The sequence below is a fragment of the Ictalurus furcatus genome, chromosome 16 (genome assembly GCF_023375685.1).
Source record: "Ictalurus furcatus strain D&B chromosome 16, Billie_1.0, whole genome shotgun sequence".
NCBI classification, from domain to species: domain Eukaryota; kingdom Metazoa; phylum Chordata; class Actinopteri; order Siluriformes; family Ictaluridae; genus Ictalurus; species Ictalurus furcatus.
Genome location: NC_071270.1, coordinates 2498604 through 2519907, shown reverse-complemented (window position 1 = coordinate 2519907; position 21304 = coordinate 2498604). Strand labels below are relative to the sequence as shown.

General features: G+C 41.4%; 1 protein-coding gene across 1 annotated transcript; it reads right to left on the bottom strand.

Moving 5' to 3' along the window:
• Nucleotides 1-6637: 6637 nt before the first annotated feature.
• On the bottom strand, nt 6638-19687 carry wscd1b (WSC domain containing 1b). The gene is made up of 9 exons (XM_053644809.1): nt 19495-19687; nt 14579-15166; nt 14392-14506; nt 11841-12025; nt 10016-10137; nt 9581-9746; nt 9250-9414; nt 8402-8602; nt 6638-7561 (listed from the first exon to the last, which is right to left on the bottom strand). The coding sequence occupies exons 2-9, from the start codon at nt 14979-14981 to the stop codon at nt 7209-7211; spliced, it is 1710 nt and encodes a 569-aa protein (XP_053500784.1). The 5' UTR covers nt 14982-15166; nt 19495-19687; the 3' UTR covers nt 6638-7208.
• Between the last annotated feature and the right edge of the window lie 1617 nt (nt 19688-21304).

Genomic DNA, 21304 nt, shown 5'->3' with positions numbered 1-21304 from the left:
CCCTGTAATTCCGCTTAAACATCTTTACCACGTCTCTATCCCGGCTCTACACCAGCTCGTGCAGCTTTACTTCCATTCTATAAACTGCAGCTCTTTCTTTGCTGCGTTCGGTCAGTTTACATAAAATCTGTCTCCTTTTTCTTCTCCTTCTTCGCTTTGATTAAGCGCCAAATGACTGATGTATCCACATTAACGCCGGAGCCCATTAGTGGATGAATGAATAAAGAGAGCAGTGCAATTTAAACCTATGGCAGGAATAACCAGGCTGATGGGCAAGTGTATGGATTTTCAGACATGCTTTTATTATTTTTTTTTTTTTAAGGCTTTCATTAAACCGTAATAACCAGAGGAAGTGAAGGAAATGGACTCTCTCTCTCTCTCTCTCTCTCTCTCTCTCTCTCTCTCTCTCTCTCTCCCTGTCGTGTGTTATTGTCAGCTCATTGTGGCTGGACTCGTTTTGATAATACGAGCTGGATGAATGTAGCATTCGGACATCCTTTTTATTTATTTATTTTTTATAAACGACGAGCAGTTAAAAGAATAATAGTGACGTTAACAGAGCCACATCCGCATTTAATGGCGTTTTGAGTGATTTATTGGTGCTGGTATAGAAACGTCATTAAATTCAGACCGCTGTCAGCTTTTCATAGATGGATTAAATACACTCCCTATAGGAAAAGGAGGCATCATTATTTATTTATATGCTTTTCATTTAGGATTTGTTTTGTCATACAGCAGCCATATCCACCAATGATTTAAAACAGACCTGCGGAATGGACCAGGTGAAACATTAACGTTATTATTGTTATTATTGTTATTGGGCGGCTGTGGCTCAGATGGTCGAGCGGGTTGTCCACTAATCGCAGCGTTGGCGGTTCGATCCACAGCCCCATTGTTAAGGTGTTCTTGTTCAAGACGCTGAACCCCAGGTTGCTCCCTATGGCACGCTAGCGTCTTTGTGTGTGTGAATGAGAATTGTGTGTAAAGCCCTCTGACCACTTATTATTTGGCCTTCATTTCACTGCTATTTGTGGATGTCAGGGAATGTTAATTGGGGGCTTTTTCATTTTACCTCAATCAGTTTTGCAAGGTGACTCGCTCGGCCTGCGATTTTGCTGCAGCAGTGGTCATTAGTTCCCAATTTTTGCATAATCTGTCATAATTATCTTCTCCTCCGTTCCCTTTTTTAGTAATTCTAGTGCTGGGGTCGGTGTATAGAAAGAACCAACATTGCTAGCTTGTGAAAAACAAAACTGTAGCTATATCTTACAATTTATCTACATTACTATGAACAATTAACTCTTGAAGAACCTTTTTTTTTTATTTTTTTTTTTTCCCCTAAGATTGCACCAAATACTAAAACAATTTTAGATAACTCTGAAACCTCTGACGGGTTCTAGGCGTCAAGAAGAAAATAAGGACTCATAACTTGGTGTTTGCGTCAAAAGGGTTCTTAAAGAGTTACCAGAGGGTTCATTGTAAACTAACGGCTCTTGGCTTTCAAAAAAAAGCTCCTGCTTGGAACCACTTTATTGTAAGGTGGAAGAGTAACCAATGAACCATTTAAGGGCTCTACCAAAGAGCTTTAACCTCACACAAATGAGCGACAACAATGCTGTGGTCTTGCACACGCTCCTCTTGCAGAAACGGATATTTAAAGTTTGACTAACGCTGCCATCAAGATCGATTATTTTATTACGGCCGCTTTTTACGGCTCCTCCATTGGCGAGATGATTCCGTGTGAAAGGCCAAGCCAGACACTTTTATTAGCCTTGTATTTGAGGTGGATCTTTTGTGGATGAGATTTATTCCCTTTAGGAAAGAAGAGACACTGAAGGACAGGAAGTTTACAGCAACAACAGAGGATGAGGATTAATTGGATGAGGGCTTGAGCTGTTTCTCATGGCCCTCAGTGAAGGGTTATTTATTTACTTATTTATTTATTTATTTTAAGAATGGTTGAATGATATGGTGCTAAAAGGCAAGGCTAGCATACAGTCTGTGAAATTAATTAGCATACTGGTATCCTGCCAGCTTATTGATCTTGATGTGATGAGATTCTAATGTCTGTCCTCCATCTTTCTGATTTGCTTGCCTGAAAGGCCTCAGCAGACTTATTGCGGAGACCTCGGCTGCGTCCTAAATCGCATACTACGACTGTACCTACAGCATACGATTCAGTACCTACCGCTCGGCCGTTGATGCAGTATGTACCGATTAGTGCGAGTGGTAAGCGCGAATACAATCCGGACATACGACGTGGCGCAGATTCTGACGGTTCGTCCGTGCCAGTCCCGTCGCATTATGGGATGGCGCAGTATCGTGTCCAGTGGCTCCATACAGCAGAATCGACGCAGAAGCAGTAGGTCATCCAGGTATTTCTTGTCTACTGTTTTGTGAATACGGAGAATTTCAATGCACTCCGCGTACTGCTTTTTGCCTACTGTATAGTAGGGTAGTACGGATATTTGATAGCAGTCCATGTCTGCGATGCTTATTCGAAAACGCCCCCTTATAAGCTCGCGTGCTGCCTGTGGGTATGTACTGCCTATTGTGTACGAGCGCTCCAGTACTGCAGGTTGCACTTTTAAGATGATAGCAAGAAGATTGTAGACTGCACGGAGCCGATAGTATAATCTGCGGAGGATTGTAATACGCTATGTAGCAAAACGTATGTGGACACGTAGCCATCACACTGATATGCGGTTCTTCCCCAAATTGTTGCCTCAAGGCTTGAAGTGCATAATTGTATAGAGTTTCCTTGTATGATGTAGCATTACACTTTCCCTTCGCTGGAAGTAAAAAGGCTCAGACCTGTTCCAGAATGACAATACTACTGTGCTCGAAGCAAGCTCCATGAATGGATTGGCAAGGTTGGAGTGGAATTTATTTCTGAATGTCCTGCACAGAGCCTTGACCTCACCACTGAACATCTTTTGGATGTGTTTGAACACTGACTGTACCCCTGTTGGTCTGTGGGGTGGTGGTGGTGGTGTTATTTATATATTTATTTTTTTTTTTTTAGTTGATTCAGCTTCCATGTTAAAGACAAGTGCAGACTCGAGCGCAGGGATTTGACGCAGTACTTACTGCACGAAACATACTGATTAGTACGGACTGTGCGCGTGTAGTATAAATACAATCCCGGACATGCTACATCTGCCATGTTGGCATTGTCCTGTGACCTTCGATGTCATTATAAACACACATCTGAAAGGGACCACCAGATTAAAGCAACCAAACTAATGGCAAAATGCACATTAGGAAAGTTTACTGAATTAGTCATTTAATGAGGGCGGGGTTAACAGGCGGAGGTAAACTCGTTGCCGTTAGCTTGACCGGCTGAGGCATGATGATGACCAACAAGGTTTCATTTAAATCTTCAATTTAACAATTTACTCAGGTTTTGTTAAACAAGTCCTGCTTAACCAAAGTTTAATACTTAAAAAGAGCTGACGTGCTGTCTCCCACCTTTTTTTTTTTTTCTGAGCTCCTCCACAACAGTCCTGTTGCATTATGGGATTTTCGACTCGCATTTAGCGTCCATCGGTTGCATACCGCAAGATCTCACCCGAAGCACGACGAAATTTGTGTGTTTCTCGCCTACTTGAGTCCGGATGTACGGCGTGTGTCTGACGTACTGCTTTTCACCTACTGTGTAGTAGGGTAGTACTGTATGCGATTTCGGACACAGCCATTGTTTATGGGAGTCCGTCGAACATCTCTGCCTGAAGTATACCGAAACCTTAAGCCCCGTCAATACTATTGACAGCTTTATGCTTGATTTTCTGGTCAGATTGTTATAAGCGCATGGATCATTTCATCTAAATGGCTTCCTGTGAGCACAGAGTAGTAATAAAGCCTATGTGTGTGTGTATGTGAGTGATTTTATTGCTGACATACATGAAGCCATGATTGTTTGAGGAAGCAGAGTGTGAATTAGCAAATCGACAGCACGTCATGAGCCCCGTGATGGTGGGATAGACTTGTTTGGCAGAGCTCAGGCAGTGGAAGCATGTGCCGCCGCTATTAAAGCGCCCGTTTCAAGCACCGAGGCTTAACGGGTGGTGAAAAGCACATGGCGTATCTGTTGTGCTTTTATCCCATAGAGAAGGTGACTTTCATGAAACGCAAACAGGTTGTTTACTGACTCCTTTTCCAGGTAGAAAACAGATAAAACTTGGGCAAAGTCTTAGTCCTTTTTATATTTCAGGTAGTTCTAGGTCGTACCCTGTTTGTTGCCCTGTCTGGTAGAGGTGTGTAACTCTCATTCCAAAATGGTGACATGCTTGATACTGGAGTAGTGCTCTGGTGAAGAAAAGACACAAGTACCTGGATAGAGTTTTTGATCGTTTAAGTAGATCATCACAGAAACGGTCCAAGCTTCTGATGATGCTCCCATGCAGAAAAATGCCACAGAATGCCAACACGGTGTATAAAATGATTTATTTATTTATTTATTTAAAGATTCTTTTCACACTTCCATCTTATCAATGCATTTCAAAAGCTCAACGGAAATTGGTCATCGCTGTGTCCCTAAATGCACAAAATTTTAAAGCATCTGGAGTAGCATTAGCAAACGTCTGTAGCCAGAATTTCATAGAATCTGACCACTCAAACACCACTTGTTACACCGCTAATTAGCTGTGTGGTTAGCATCCACTGTAATTGTTCAACACCTTTTGACAAGCACCAATTAAATCTTAAGTGTAGCGGTGCTGCCGAGAGTTGCTTCCCAGACTAGCCAGCTAATGCCACCCAGGTAGAATTCCTGGTTCCTGAAAAGGTTCCTGTGGTAAAACGCTTCCATTTTTAGCATCAGCCTGATTTTGTATACCAGTCTGATTTATGACCATGATGCAAACGGTAATAAAGAAATCGTACAATAACTTTTTAACTTGCTTCAGGCTTTCCTGAATTACCCTAGCAGGTTATATGTGATGAGAATGGGAATTCGACATGCTTGCTGATAAGAACTTCTAACTTTAACAGGACTTCAAATCCTGACACCACCGTTGATCTAAGGCTGATTTTAATGGGGATAACAAGTTGCAGTAAAACCACTTAATATGATAATTGCACTGCTTTTGGCAGTAGATCAGAAACATCAGTCAACATATTTCATCCTCTTGTGTCCCTGGAGTATAAAACTGCAATCTAAATGTGTTGGAGAAAGAAAACACTATCATCAAGACCCATAAAGCAGAACAAACAACTGCAGTTTGACCTCCTGGGTATTTTTAGAGCAACCAATCAACCTCTAATCTGGAGCTGGAAAACAGATGGCAGCTCGATCAACACAACATGTTCCTGCTTAGGTGCAGGCTTAGCATATAATTTTAGCTGTGTGTGTGTGAGCACAGGCAGCATGTGTACGAGATCAGTCTCGGATGCAGGCACTGACTCTGGTTTAAATGCAAACCTTGATATGAACAATAAACCTGGGATTCATTAAACGTGTATGCAGAAGATCTGCACAGATGTAAGCGATGAAGCTTGGTGAATACCAAATGTTTATAGCCACCGTGCATATGCATTTTCTTGTGCTCATTTAAATAAAGACGCCCACAATTAACCATATATGGCTTATAGGCATTGCCTCAAAAGGATATTGTTATCGCCATGGAGAATCATGCCAACAAAATAAGCTGCCACCCCCCCCAGCAGAGGTCAATAAAGTGATGCTATTAAGCTGTGCTTTTCTATCTGTCTGTCTCTCTATCTATCGCTCGCTCGCTCGCTCTCTATTTAAATGGAAATATGTAAATATTTTTGTATCGTTTTAGTACAAACCCACCACCACCTCCACATTTGACTGTTAAAGCTGCTCTTAGAAAATGGATGGAGGCAAAATAAAAGGAAAGAAAAGAATGAGCGAGAAATAGTTAAATATGATAAACATCTGGAGAGAGAAAAGAAATGCATGTGACGTTCACATCAACAAAGGGAATGTAAAGCATGATTTTACAGTAAAGATAAGAGTGGAAAAATTCTCTAACGGTAAAGTGAGGGATTAGGAGTGGCCCTGTAGACATACAGATTGAACTTTTCGTGAATGTGGATAGTTCAAAGGCGGTCACTTTGACTGACCTGTTCGTGTTTCTGCCCGTTACACTGCAGAAGTCCACAAGCATGCGTTGGTGTTTATAATCCATCGTAAGTGAATGTTTACATGTTCTACTTACTTGCATCTCCAGGACACTCGAGACTTGAAGTGGAAATAGAATATGTATGAGCACATTAGCAGTGATGTGAGAAGAAAACCGTTTTCTTCGGTCACCCTTATTCAGGATAAAGTGGCAGTTTGGAGAAAAAGGATTTACAAAATGTCCCCTTTAATCCAAAAGGAGTCGATCCACCAAGACGTGATGTCTGACGGATTATAGCTATAAGGTTATCATTGTGTGAACGCTTGCATCAAACCAATTACGTCGGATTAAAGAAGCAAACACCAAACGTCCCTTATGGAGAACACAACTCGCGTTACACTCTTGAACAGAAATAACGTTCGTTTAGATCTAGATGTACTGTCTAACATATTTTCTGAGTATATTAAATACTCCTGTCTACTTAAAATGTTCTGATCTGAAATTACTAAATAATAAGTATTTTAAATTCTTAACTTGATTTGGCTGATTATATTTATGCTATAGAGCTGAACCCTCAGGAGAGTTTTAAAAATAAATTAAAGCGAGCGTTTACTGTAAAATGTTACACTGATCCGTCATAATAAAGCCACTGACGGGTGACGTGACCATCTCGCTACGATGGTACCCGTCGAGGGGTGGGATATATTAGGCAGCAGGTGAACAATCGGTTCTCAAAGTTGATGTTTTTGGAAGCGGGGAAATTGGGCAAGTGTACGTTGTCATATCTGTGCTTTTGTTTATTTGCTACGAAGCAAAAAAGCCAGGTGAACATCCTCAAAGTGTGGTGATCCCATAATATTTCCCAGGAGAAATAGAATTGAATCGAAGATATCATGGTTAGAAGTTCAACAGTGGGGTTTAATGTGTACAAACCACAAATTGGGTTGCCGTTTATTCAAGTAACATGATGATAAAGAACAAGAGCATAAACCACCAGAAGGCCACAAGATTGTTGTGTTGGTTAACTGCGAGTTCCCAGGCACTTTTATCAGTGTTTTCCTCCGTCCCGTCCTGCAGAAAGAAATCCACCAAGCTCACGCACTAGCTTATTAGCGTTCATCACCTGGGCATGTATTCCTGCGGCAGGCCACTCAGATTTCTGTCCCTGAGAGCACGGTCCACCTCCCGCACGTAGCCGTCTATACGAGTCCTCATGCCTTCCGTGAAGGGGTCGAAGGTGAGACGTCGAGATCCTGTGCGTTTGAAGTGACCATCTCGGTTTCTCTCGGCACACAAGAGCCGTTTTTCAGGAACCGTGACGTTCAGGAAGGCCGTCATGAGCCGGAGCTGGTGGACGAGATCTGTGAGGAGCTGCTCGTAGTGCACCACCAGCACACGTCTGGAGAACTGGAGCCAGGCCAGAGCATGTGACGCCCACCATGAGGAATAAGTCTCCACAAACTCGGGCCATTCTGAGGATGACAGCACGTGATTTAGAAACTAAAAAAAAAAAATCTTGATGGAAAATGTGACTTGGTATTGACCTGCACGTGTTACTGTATCATAAAATATGAGAGCTGACCATGTCTCAATATGAAAAGGTCTCCTAAGTGCACCAGTTTGCCATGAAAATGACCTTTAGGATATAGGGTTTAGGATACCGGCCCAGTTCCATATTCATTTTGTTGCTGTTGGCAACTTTAGTCCAAAATTGTCCATGTTTGCAAAGTTCAGGAGTTTAGCATTTCACCAATATACTACTGGTTGTAATTATTAGATGAATCGCTACAAATAGTTTAATCCTTTAATTTTAACGACGTCCACCATCAGTATTTGACCGCGTATAGAATAGCACTTGATCCAGCACACCCTGCCAACACGTGAAGAAAAATTCGAATGCGTGTGTGGGATTTTGTCGTGCTTTTTATTTTGCAATTTTGAGTTGCCGAATTAATAAAACGATGCCGGCATTTAGTTAACAGCCGTACGCATGGTCAGCTTGTCCTTCAAAATGTGGGCACGTTGTCTTCCTAAGTACGGTATGGTCATCGAAGTGATTTTTACATTAAAATTCTTTTGCTTCCATCTAAATCCTCACATTGATGACTGTACTGTCATGGCATCCTAAGAGCCCTGTAGATTTGAGTACGTCCCCCCCCCCCCACACACACACATAACTCATCTGTGCATGCTTATGGAATAAGACAGTTTAATCAAAGTAGCTCATAACGGCGATTAACATAACAGGCTGTGATGACCGTCATGCTAAACGTTAAATGCCAACCCTCAAATCTGCCTTAGTCCATGATTACCGTTACTCTTCCAGTGTGCGTCTGTTGCGTAGCCCAGGTGCCCAGCATTCTTGCGATTGAACTCCGCGACAAGGCAGTGGTACGGGTTCCGAATTAACAGGATGGCTGACTCGAACTTCTTGATCTCCTTCTGCCCGCTCTCATGCGTCTTTACACAGATAGTTCTCCCACTTCGCCAGTAATCCTTCTCTCCCTTAAAGCCTAACAAGGTAGAAAATATTTTCAGAAGAGGCTTTCAGAAACTTTGGCGACATTAACGGGACAAGAATTACCCGAGTATACAAGTAACTGTTTCTGAATGACAAACCGTCAGGGTTCGGAGGCGGAGAAGGATGCAAGTGCAGATTTAAGTTTTTAATAATAATCAAAACAAACGCAAGAAGCTATGAACACGAGGCAAAAACGCTAAGGCGCGGAATAAACGTGACGCAAAGACCAGAATAGAAACAACGGCATGGAGAGAAACGCAAGACCACTCGCGCCGTGCGATACTGTGGCTAGATCTACAGCGTGCTCGTTAACAAGGATCTGGTTCGGCTGCAGGTGGTCATGTGACAATGATGGTGTGGTGCAGCGGCTGCTGGGAACTGTAGTCCGAGTAGCTTCCGGGATATCCGTGATACATTGTCAATCAAGTGTTTTAGTCAGGTTTTAGAGGGTGTGTCCGGCTGCGTCCTATACCCACAATAGTGTTTAAAAAAAAAAAAAAAAAAAAAGGTAATTGAAATAAAAAATTTAGAAATTTTTTTTGGTAATTTCCAATTAATTTGCAAAATTTGTATCAAAAATTCCTTAAATTACTGAATCATTTTTATTTAATCCCATGTCATTAAGTAATAGGGTCTCACCTTTGTTGTACAAAGAGCCATCAAAGTAGTAGCTGCCCGTGTAGTAACCCGTAGCGAGTTCAATGAGGTGCCGCAGCCAAGTGTTACCTGCTCCTGGAAAACTGGACAACGCCGTGATGGAGGACGAGCTCTCGGGCAGAAACATCCTCTCCCTACACCGGGACTCTGACAACACACGGAATATGAACTTGCACTGGATATGAATCTGTGCCGGGGATGCCATGTATTTATCTCTTTATGAGAACCGAATGTCATCCAGATGAAAGAAACACACGACGATAATTAACTAAATTAGGTCAGTATCTCAAAATGATGTATATGCATGTGTCACCTAGCACAGGTGTGCTGTACACCTGTAAGTAGTCTGCATCGTAGGTGTAGTTTGTAGCTTTGCTCCGCCCACACAGCTGCACGTCTACATTCTGCTGCATTAGGAGAAAAGTAGAGGTGTGGCCACAGAGACAGTCCCGCCCCCTCAATACAGCCAGAGGCAGCTCCTGAGCGGGTCAGAATGTCACATCCTAAAGTCATACCGTCATGGATTCATATTGTAAAAGCAAAGTACAAACTAATGACACTCTCTCTATTATCTGTTGCACATTAAAGCTCCATTATGCCTTCTCTGGCCAAAAAAAAAAAAAAACTGGAAAAGAGGCTCTTGAATCACAAAGGGCTATTGATTGATGATGGCCTCTTTTGAAGTAAGTACAAAGGAGGCGAACTAAAAGGCTGAAGTGAGCAAGTTCAGGGGGATGTGGGCTCCAACCTGATCAGTGCATGTCTCCACACACAGCTGTGAGGTCATGTTCTGCTGGCCAGCATGGAGAAGGATAGTAGCACTGATGTTCTTTGGGGTGTGAAAGCAGCCATGATAGTGGACATTTCTGTCTGAGAGGGCGAGAGAATTGGAGAAACCATTAATAGTGCAAATTTGATTGATTGATGCATGTGTTTTTCTTGCATATTTGTACACTTGTATGCATTTTAGTGCATACCCTTAAAGACAAAATAAAATAGATTTAAGACATATTTGGTGCGTCAGGTTTCACACACGACGAGAAAATGCTTTTATTTTAAGAAGAAAATATATTCAGTAATAACCCGTATGCACAGACTTTAATCGTATAACTCTCGTCTGATGATGCTCCCATGCAGAAAAAATTAAATCCGCACCGAACACTCACACAGAAATGTGTCTAAAGATTAGTCAATTGGAATAACTGAGACGTTTGCAGTGCACCATCCAGAGGTACACGTGACGTTCATAAGAACACTGTGCTTTTCTTTAATTTTTTTGAAAGCCCCTTTGAAAGACCTCAAATAAGGCTACATTAGCTGTGAGTTTAGCAAGCCATATTAATTGTTCAGTCACCTGTTAAATCTTGTTGGCACAGTGGTGCTGCTGAGAGTTAACACGCACTACTTGATCTGAAACAACACAATTAAATGTTTGTGTCTTCTGGATTTTGTCCAGAAGGCATTTGCACTTAATGGCATTTCTATATTTCTTCTATATTAATATCTTTTTCCTATCTCTTTTGGTTAGTACTCTAATGATGTTGCTCAGAAGCTAGGAGAGTAAAGCAATTAAATGTGGACAGAGGTGTAATGCAACAGAGTGAAGTGTGTAAATGTGTGAGAGACGGCTACAGAGAGGAAAACAGTGGACATATTGTTGGATATATTCCTGTGAATTAAATCCGCATCTTCGCACATATACACATGCATTCTATTTCCTAGGAAGTCATGAAAGCACCAGCAGGCATGTTTGATATTCTAGAGACGTTTGGCTGCTACATCAAATCAGAAAACCTCCAGTCTGTCTGTGTGTGTGTGTGTGTGGCAAGTGTATCGGTGTGTGTTCGAGTCTTTTTCAGAGTGCAGAGTATACATCTGTCAACTCCAGAATTATTGGCACCCCTCAAGAGAGTGGATAAAAATAGTTATATAAAATTCATTCAAAATTTTTACTTAACCAGTTGAGGAAATTACTTTTCTCTAACGAAAGTAGTTCCCACAGTAACTTATAGTATAATGTCCTAGTTTAAAAAAAAAAATAATAATAATAATTTCTAACATATATGGCAGAATTTACACCACGGAAAAATATTACGCAAACAAATTGCAATATATTCTATATATATTTTATGGGGAGTAATTCTGGAAAGAAATTTTAAAAACGTATTAAAACCTTGGAATACTGAATTAATCTTGAATATGTATATACTGTGTTAATTTTGTGTGTAATATATATATACACACACACACACATACATACATACATACATATATATAAAATATGTATATAAATAAAATATGTGTGTGTGTGTGTATATATATATATATATATATATATATATATATATATATATATATATATATATATATATACACATATATGTATGTATGTATGTATGTGTGTGTATATGTATGTGTTTTCATTCTATATAGTTTAATTTCAATATCTAAAAATGTATGTTACCTTTTGACCATGTCCTGTTCCCCTGGGGAATAATGATGAGGTTGCACACGTGTAAAATTGCCTTTATACTGTATACTGTATAAGTGAATATTCAGCCTGGCACACTCACATCTCCTGTGGCCGGGAAGCCCCTCCTCCACTTTGTAGACTGACAGTCTGGCCACGCCTCCACACAGCGAGTCCCTTTCAGCCCTGCAGTTCAGGTTGCAGTCCTCGTTACGGGCCTGAGGGGCGCTGATCCGGTTCCCACAGTGACACTCCGTACCATATTCCAGCCCAGCAAAGCGGTAGCCACTGCGAGAAGGAAAAGTCAGATCGGGCTATTGGATACGCGACATAACCTTTATCCACAAGTAAATGACCTCACTGACCACCCGCCTCAACGTCGTGCGTTCGGAGATGCTTTTCCGCTCACCGTGCTTGTAAAGAGTGGTCATTTGAGTTACAGTAGCCTTCCTGTCAGCTCAAACCACCATGCGGCTGATCTCTTCGGACTTCTCTCATCAACATGGCGTTTCCGGCGGCAGAACTTCCACTCGCTGGATGTTTTTTGTTTGTTTTCCGCACCATTCTGAGTAACCTCTAGAGACTCTTGACTGTCGTGTCAGCAGACGTGGACGTACCGTACTCGGTATACTGCTCAGTATAGCCTATTTTCCAATCGTGTATAGAAATGTAAGTGATGTGGACAGTGGGTTGGTCGTAGGCCATTCTCCTGAGTACTCTGCGGCCAAATTCTGCAGGTTGTAATTCTGTCATTTCGGTTACGGCAGCTGGGCGCAAGAGTAGACGTTCATTATAAAGCAACGTCTCCAACAGCCTGAGTTTTGAAAGGTATTCTCGTGGGAGCTTTCATCGTACTCTGTAGCACTGTCGAGTGGGCTGCACACTACCACGTCTCTGTGAACGCCATTAGTCTTCCCTACACTGCTTACTGTTGCTTTCTAACAAATTAACATGAAGGGTTTCGAGCAATTAATTTTTTTTTTTTTTTAAATCCTGACCTTTCCACTCACACAGATGTACATTTGAAACACTGTGTATTACATTAACCGCACTTCCTCGGTTCATTAAAACTGTAGTTAAAATCAACATTATTTATGCTCTTTTTGTTAATTATCGCGTTTCGGATGAACCCGTCATTGTCTCAAGTGGCCAGTCAATTAGACTTACGACTATAACAACTACATAATAACCATAACATCCATGATAGTAATGGATAGCGATCGCCGTCATGTCATTTAAACACAGTGGGCATACATCTCAGACTCCACTTTGATAACCATGTCTCTCTCTAATGGATCACTGAGAATATATATTCTACTGTTTTCAAAAGGGGGGGAAAAAAAAAGCCTACAGCTTGCTTCATCTCCCACCATCTGAACCAGAGAAAGTTTTAACTCTGCTCTGTGAGACAATGAGCTTTTATGTTTAAACGGTATTAATTATGCATCATCCGCATGACGGTTCTTTTCTTTTTGTGGCTCTGAGTGGGAGCGTTGATGCAGACGGTGTAATTAGGCGGCGTAAGTATGCCCAAGACTAATACGTTCCATTTCTGAGAAGAGTATTAACCTTTTGCCGCAATTTTGCCTGCGAGTTGGCCTGCATGTTTTTAGTGTGCTTTGGGCTGTCGGAGCCTCCGAGTGTGCCGAACGGGTTTTATCCAGCAAATAAAAGATCCACACAAATGCTGGTACAGCTCCAACACCGAGTGTCTGTACTCTGCCACCTGTGCCGGCTGACCAACACTGCCTGCTTTCTTCCTCCGTTTTTTTTTTTTTCTCTTTCCCTCCCCCCGAGAAGCCTACGTTTCCGTAAATCATCATCATCACTGTGCTTATAATACTGTGTAGGTTGGTAATGATTCCTTGTGATCCTGATGAAGCTCTAGAAGTAACTGCACTATAAATAATTCATATTTTAGAACAAATCACCAAATCACTGCAGCAGATGAATTCTATAACCGACTGCGCTATTATGAAGGTCCTGTAATGACAGACCTGAGATTAAAGAAAATTACTACGTTCTGTGTATGGCATCAATCAAAAAATTGTGCTTGGCTTGTACCAAATAAAAAAAAAAAAAAAGTGATTTTCCTTCCATTTGCATCTTTCTTTTAAATTTTTGCCATCACCACTGTTATATTTGTAGCTGTCTCCCGTGAATTTGGTTCCATGCTATACCGTCCTCCTATTGGACGAGTGTCGTAGCAGTGCTCGCACTCTTTTTTTAGTTCAGGTTTTAGTAAAAGATTCGTTTTATTTTACCTAACTTGGTCACAACGAGCACGTCACTTTACGCATTCTAAGACTGACGATGTACACGTATGAGCAAAGAACGATGTCTTACGATGTTCCTGCCAAAACTCGTACACTGTGAAGCCAGCTTTAATGGTGTCTTACTTTATAACAAGGAGTAGTTTCACATATCATTGATTTTACTTGAAGCACTCAGTGATGACCCTTGTAATGCTTTTATAACGATTTAAATATTAGTTGCTTTTAATTATGCATAGAACATTTTATTAGTCATAAAGGCTGTGCGGTAAACCGCGTGCTTATAATTCATGGTAAATTGCCCATGATTCTTAGTATGATCAATTATTAAGAGAATGTTACCAAGCACGGATTTGTCCCGTGTTTCGTTCCGGCGCTTACCTTTCAGAGCAGGTGTCTTGACATAAGGAGCTGGTCATTTTTCGGAAGTCGTACAGCACTGTTCCTCCAAGCGCGTGGTGTTTGTCGTCATTTACGAAGCACCCGATGTAGGTTCCTTAAGAGAATAACGTGAAATGAGTTTAAAAATCGGTCAGAATTGGACGTTTTAACGTAATTCGGGTTGTACCTTTACGTCTGGTGTTCCTGTTTGACCGATTGTGTTCTGCCGAGTCTGTTCTCCGGCCCTTAATCCAGTGTCGCCTCAGATGCCTGATCTTCACGTTCCGAGATACGAAGCGCTCTCGAGCCGCTCTACTTCCTGACCGATCCGGATTATTCTCCACGTCCTGATCTATTGCGGATCCAGGTCTCCTGTGGTGCCAGCTAACGCTAGGTGCCTCCAGGGATCTAGGGGGCAATGGTACGGAGGCTAACGATAAGGGCGGATAGGTTCCTTTTTGAAACAAGGCCACGTTGGAACGCTGGAGCAGCAGCACACTTCCTGCCATGATGTAAGCCACACCCAGGAAAAGAAACAGCAATTGGGCCTGTCTTAAAAAGCGCTGCAGTCTATAGAAGGTTTTAGCCATGCTTTCAACTCCGTGATCTCCACCAAAAAAAAAAAACCCCACACACCGGTTTCGGTTCTCAAGTTGTTCTCCTCTTCATCATCAAACACTTTATAGTTCTTGTTGAAGGGCCTGGTAGAAGTCTTCAGCTAACCGGGCTGCAGTTTTCAGAAAACACACAACGTCTTTGAAAACACTCGATGAACCTGGAGAAGACGGGGGGGAAAAAATCTCAATCTTTTCATCAGAGAATCTTTCAGGTGTGTGTTTTTGTTTTTTTTTTTTTTTTGGTGGTTTTTTTTTTTTGGACATCAAAGGAATTCCAAACCTTTCGATTAAACCAAAAAGAGTGTGTACTTCTTCAAAGCCTTATTTTTACACCCCCACACACACACATCACAGATAGGACTTGGGGTATGATTGGATGGGTTCCTAACAATTGATTTTTCAAAATGCCAATTAAAATGCAATTTCATATATTAGAGTCTTGCCTGTTCATTCATTTTATTTATTTTTTAAAACCCGATTAGTTCCTTACTCAGGTGTTTCTCATCCCTTTTTTTTTTTTTTTTTTATCCGGCTGCAAGTCTCCAAAAATTCCCCAAGTCCTTCCCTTTAGACTCGGCTCCAGTCGCACAACAGAACCCCGTTACTCTGCACAGTAATCATATTTTAGAAATTTAATAAGAATAATACAAAACCAGTATTTTCTTGAGGGTACCACCCTACAAAAAAAAAGGGTACTAAACTGTGCATTTCTTTGTCACTAGGATGGTACCCTTATCATTTGTAGGTTTTCATTGTGTGTCTTTCTCCTGAAAAATTGTATAGCGTACCTCCTAACACACACAGACAGACACACACACACACACACACACACACACGTGGGTTTGCTGCCAACTTTGTAGCAAACGTTTGAGGACGCAATTGTATAGAATATCTTTGTATGCTGTAGTGTTAAGAAGCGAGCTCCATGAAAACATGCTGTGTGAAGGTTGGAGTGGGAGAACTCCAGTGTCCTATATGCCTTTGGGATGAACTAGGACGACGACCGACATCACTAACGCTCCTGTAGGTGAACGAACACACGTCCCCACACTCGCACTCCAAAAACTAGTGGAAAGCCTTCTCAGAAGAGTGGAGTAAATTATAACGGCTAAAGAAGAATAAATCTGGAATGGGATGTTCAAAAAGTGCATGGGTCTGATGGTCCAGTAAAGCTTTAATGGTACACTACATGCACATTTCCAGGTGTATGCTTCAGCGTACCATCCCAGCGACCAGGAATGGTAAGGTCAAGCCCCCCCTCCCTTTTTTTTTTCTTTTCATATTGACCGAATAAATCTTTAATGTAATAATCAAGTTAATTACCATCTTTTCCCGATCCTCTTCACCACTTAATGCTTCGTTATAATGCCGCTCGATTAGCACTCAAAACGGACTAACCTTGGATTATTATCACAAGCATCCACACTGTATTGTTCAGCTGATTTAATGCTCATTTCATTCCAAAAGTGAGCGGGAGTTATTTATTTATTTATTTATTTATTTTCCCTAGCTGATTCATCTGAGCCGCCAGCGACAAAGTCCTGCTAATGCCTGCGTATACCAGCCACAAACGGTTCCTTGTTACCATAGTGAAACAGAGGCTGACGGAATAGTGACACGAGTGGGCTAGAGAGAGCGTTTCGCTCATTAAATAAGTTATTACACAATAACCGGGTGAGAAGTCTTGATGAATCCAACCTTATAGTCTGGTGCTCGGATTTTTCTCCACTTTCCTCTAAACCGAGGTTCGGCGACGCTTTTAAATCTCTATGCAGTGATAATTAAGTGATTCTCTCTACCTCTGACTGCCATTTTTTATTTTATTTTTTCTCTTCTCCCTGTTTACTGCCGTGAAGCTGATATCTCACTTCAGGTGACACCAGAGCTGAAGTGTTTTTATAGGTTCAGTGAAAAACATTGATCACCTGCTTTTTAAAAAAAAATAGCACATGCACAGGAAAAGCACAGAATTTTATAATCCTCGTCTAACACACGAGACCAACCCGTCAGCTCAAAAACATGCCTTTCACGAGGTTCGATAAGTATTTTAGAAGAGCGAAATTACTCGACTGTGAAGTGCAGGGAGACTAACGCCACTGTACTGACACTGTAAAACAAAAGTCATGACCAGATTTAATGACATGGACTCTCACTTGTACATGTTAGAAGATTTTGCATGATGTAATTAATATGAAAAGCTGTTGTGTGTTTTTTTTTTTTTTTTTTTTTTTTTTTTTTTTTTTTTTTTTTTTTTTTTAAAAAGGACACCTTGAAATATTTGCTACATCACACTTTCATGCTTTATTTATTTAATTAATTTTTTGCTGTATGGGTTTAACCATTTTGCATTATCTTCCAGAAAAATTGTTATTTAAAGCAATGACCTAGAGGAACCATTTTTGGCATCGTCAACAATCCCCTTCAATCCTCTGAAGCTTTTAGTCCGTGATTCTTTAACTATGGTTAAAGAACCATTTCAGGCACCTTTTACTTTTAAGAGTATAGTTACGGCATAATAAAGTTTAAATCTAGAACCTTAAAAGGCTGTGGATTGTCTCTCTGGGGGAACCTTTTAAAATGCCCCATTGTGCTATTTTAAAGGTTCCTCATTTTGTTTTGGAGGTTTCCGACAATAGGTTTACGGTCATCCAAGTCACCCCCCCCAATAATATACATTGCAGCATCGCCTCTTTTCTCACAGCGTCTGAAACGGTTCGATCAAGAATCCGCTCTCTATACCCCTGCTTTCTGAGAGCCTGCCCTGCTCTGATTGGTCAGATGGCCCAGGCTGTTGTGATTGGCCTACCTCTTACAGCCCGTGTCAGAAATTAAACGCCCATTAACATATCTGAATGTCAGCTTCCTCAGCACTTGTATACACGGTGATCATGAACAGTAAGGAGGTTGTCGGTTTTATGGTTCACAGCTACAGGGTTTGAGGGCGGGTCAGCCAGTGAAGACCATAGGCGAGCATTCTGCAAACCTACGTAGGTTCGAGCAGGAAGTAAGGCTTGAATTACTGACGACTCGTTTCAGGACGTTCAGAATGGGTTCTTTCTTTTGGGAGACAATAACTCCATTGGTCGTGCACGTTGATCTTTTGACATTCACAAACAGCTATTTTACACACTACGTGAAAGGTAATATCCGAAGAAGCATCATAGGGGCACTGACCTGATTGATTGTAAACCTGTACAATAGCCCATTTTCCCTTCTGGAAAGGACTCTAGTTAGGATGCTAACAACATTTTAAAAGTTCTTTGAATAGTTGTTAAAGAACCTTTTTATAAGAGTGTGTAGTTTCTGAACAACAAGCCTCAAGGACTGGAAATGTACAGAACTATAATACTGTGTCTGTTAAAGTCTGTTAAAGGTGGCATGGTGGTACAGTAGGTAGTGTTACTGCCTCACTGCTCCGGAGTCTCTGGTTTGATCCTGAGCTCAGGTTACTGTCTAGGTCAGGGGTGGGCAATCGTATCCGGAAAGGGGCCTGTGTGGGTGCAGGTTTTCATTCCAACCAAGCAGCAGCCACACCTGAATCTATTAAAAGCCGAGATCAACTGATTAAACAGGTGGAATCAGGTGTGCCTCCTGCTCGGTTGGAATGAAAACCTGCACCCACACCGGCCCTTTCCGGATAAGATTGCTCACGCCTGGTCCACGTGGATTTTCACAAGTTCTCCCTGTGTCCGTGTGGGTTTCCTCCGGGTTCTCCGGTGTCCTTCCAACTCTCAAAAACATCCCGGTGCATGGACTGTGCTACGTTTGCATAAATGCGCCCGTGTATGATGCCTTGCAGTTTCCCATCCCAGAAGTATACCCGTCTCGTCTGCGGCGTTCCCCGGAGCGACCCTGGTATCCATCACAACCCGGACCGGGACCCAGTGCTTACTGAAGATGGATCAGCGAGCTTCGTTAATAAATGACATCAACGTTTTTGTTTGTGTTTTATTAAACTGCATAGTTTATCGATTTGTACAACTCGCAGGGTCTAGGAACCTGCACAGCAAATGTTAAAACACGGTATTTAGCTATGACAGAGTTAACTAGATTAACTCTAGGTAGGCGGGTGGGAATTGAACGCCTTCAGATTTATTCTGAAATAAATCATTGAAAACAAACATAAATAAATAAAACCCAAAACAAACATTTTGGCTTTGCTTGAGTTGAGGAAGTTGACGTGCAACCCGAGTTCAGCACCTGTTCTGAACAGCGACAAAACACACACACACACACACTCTCACTAGTGTTAATACACACTATGACGCTTTATTTCACTGCTCCGTTTCTGGATCAGCAAAATTAGATTCATGCTTTCAAACACACTCTGCACCAAACACTAAGCGCCAGCAACAGTTTAAGAGGAAGCTCTTTTTCTTCTTTAGTCTTACACACGCGCGCGCGCACGCAAAGCGATGACATTTTCCTCTTTCCCCCGCAGTTCGATGCTATTGATTAGTGAATAGAGATGAAACTGCGCGTTTACCTGCCCGATGCGCTGCACCTTGTCACTATGCGCGTGCCATCTTTACCGGCAGAGCGCCTGTCTCTCAGCAGCGGGGCGCGTGGCACCTGTGGATCTCCGTTAAACGCTCAGTACACACGACGCGTTTAAAAACGAGTTTTTTTTTTTTCTTCTTTCCTTTCAATGGCGTTAACTTCGGTGAGCGCGCGCCTTTCTCTCTCTCTCTCTCTCTGAACGAGGGAGTCCTCGCGCCTCCAGGCGTTTCAACTGCGTCACTCGCCGTTCATTTTCAGCCAATCAGCATTTAATATGCAAATTCTGCCACGACCACAAGCTCCTCCCCCGCACATTTGTTAAACAGAGGATTTACACAATCGAAAGCTCTGTATCTATTGCGAAACAACCCTTCTGAAGAAAAAAAAAACCAACTCTAACGGAAACCCTCATGGACTTTGTGATGGTTTTAATTGTTATAATGGGAATTGTATTGGTTTTAGTGGAAACTAATGGTATCTCTGGGACGCCTTCTATTAAAAAAAAAATAAATACATTTTCATTAAGGACATATAAGTCCTACTACGTAATGGAAACCATTTGGTAATGTTTGAATGGTTAACGACTGATGGTTTGTAATGATTGTAGTGGAAACCATTAGAATTTCTGTGATTGTTTCCATTGGGTTTTTTTTCCAGATTGTATAGCCTATTATTTAGAGACAATGTTGAGCATCACACGCAATAGTTATCAGAAAAGTATTTAACCGAAAATCACATTTTCACACGGTATTGTTTGCCACCAAATAATTAACAATAGATTTTTTATACAGCGTTGTGCAAATAATGGTCTGGAGGTGTCGACTGATGGTCTGGAGGTGTCGATTGGTGGTCAGGAGGTGTCGATTGATGGCAGGAGGTGTGGATTTATGATCAGGAGGTGTCGATTGGTGGTCTGGAGGTGTCAATGTCGATTGATGTTCAGGAGGTGTTGATTGATGTTCAGGAGGTGTCGATTTGAGGGTCTGGAGGTGTTGATTGTTGGTTGCTACTGTGCCATTTCTCAGTAACAAACTGACGAGCCGTGTTTTTTTTTTTTTTTGTTAAAAAAAAATAAAAAGAGAGGCTGGGGAAGAACGACTGTTTATAGCAGACAGCAGTCTGTTTAGCAGTTATCACATAAGTGATAACAGGAGCTAACCTGTTTCACAAACATTCCACAAAATGATCAAATGTATGATGATGATTTTTTTTTTTTTTTTTTAAATCATTGTTGGCAGTTTGCCGTGTTATACAAGGAGTAAGGACCCTTCTGGACATGCTGATATAGGACAATAACAGTAACTTTGCTTCGTTATACCACCCTATCTTTCAGTATTTTCCTTTAGCAGCACGCTCCTGCATGTGATGATATTGAGTAAGACCATTAACTGTGAATTCCTGAGCTTTGTGATCAGACTGGATTCTGCCTCATTGAGTTATTTTGGATAAAACCATCTTCCTAGTGTATTAATGTAAATTATGTCCTATAACAGGGTCATGTAGTATTTGTGTCTTTTTTTTTTTTGTTTGTTTGTTTTTTTTAATGAACGCAAATATTCAAAGCAATTATTAGCCATAACTAGAGCTTCTTTTTTTTTTTTTTTACAGCCATAATAAAATATCTCGGCCTGGTTTATTATTGTTGCACTCAGAGTGTTATTCTGTCATTAACCTATTTTCAATGCCCTCGATAAAACATTATGCACAGCTTGCTTCTGTATATTTTCCCCCTGCTTCATTTGTCTCATTTTAGAAAATGAAAAAAATTAAATCACTTCCCCCAATCATGTTTTATA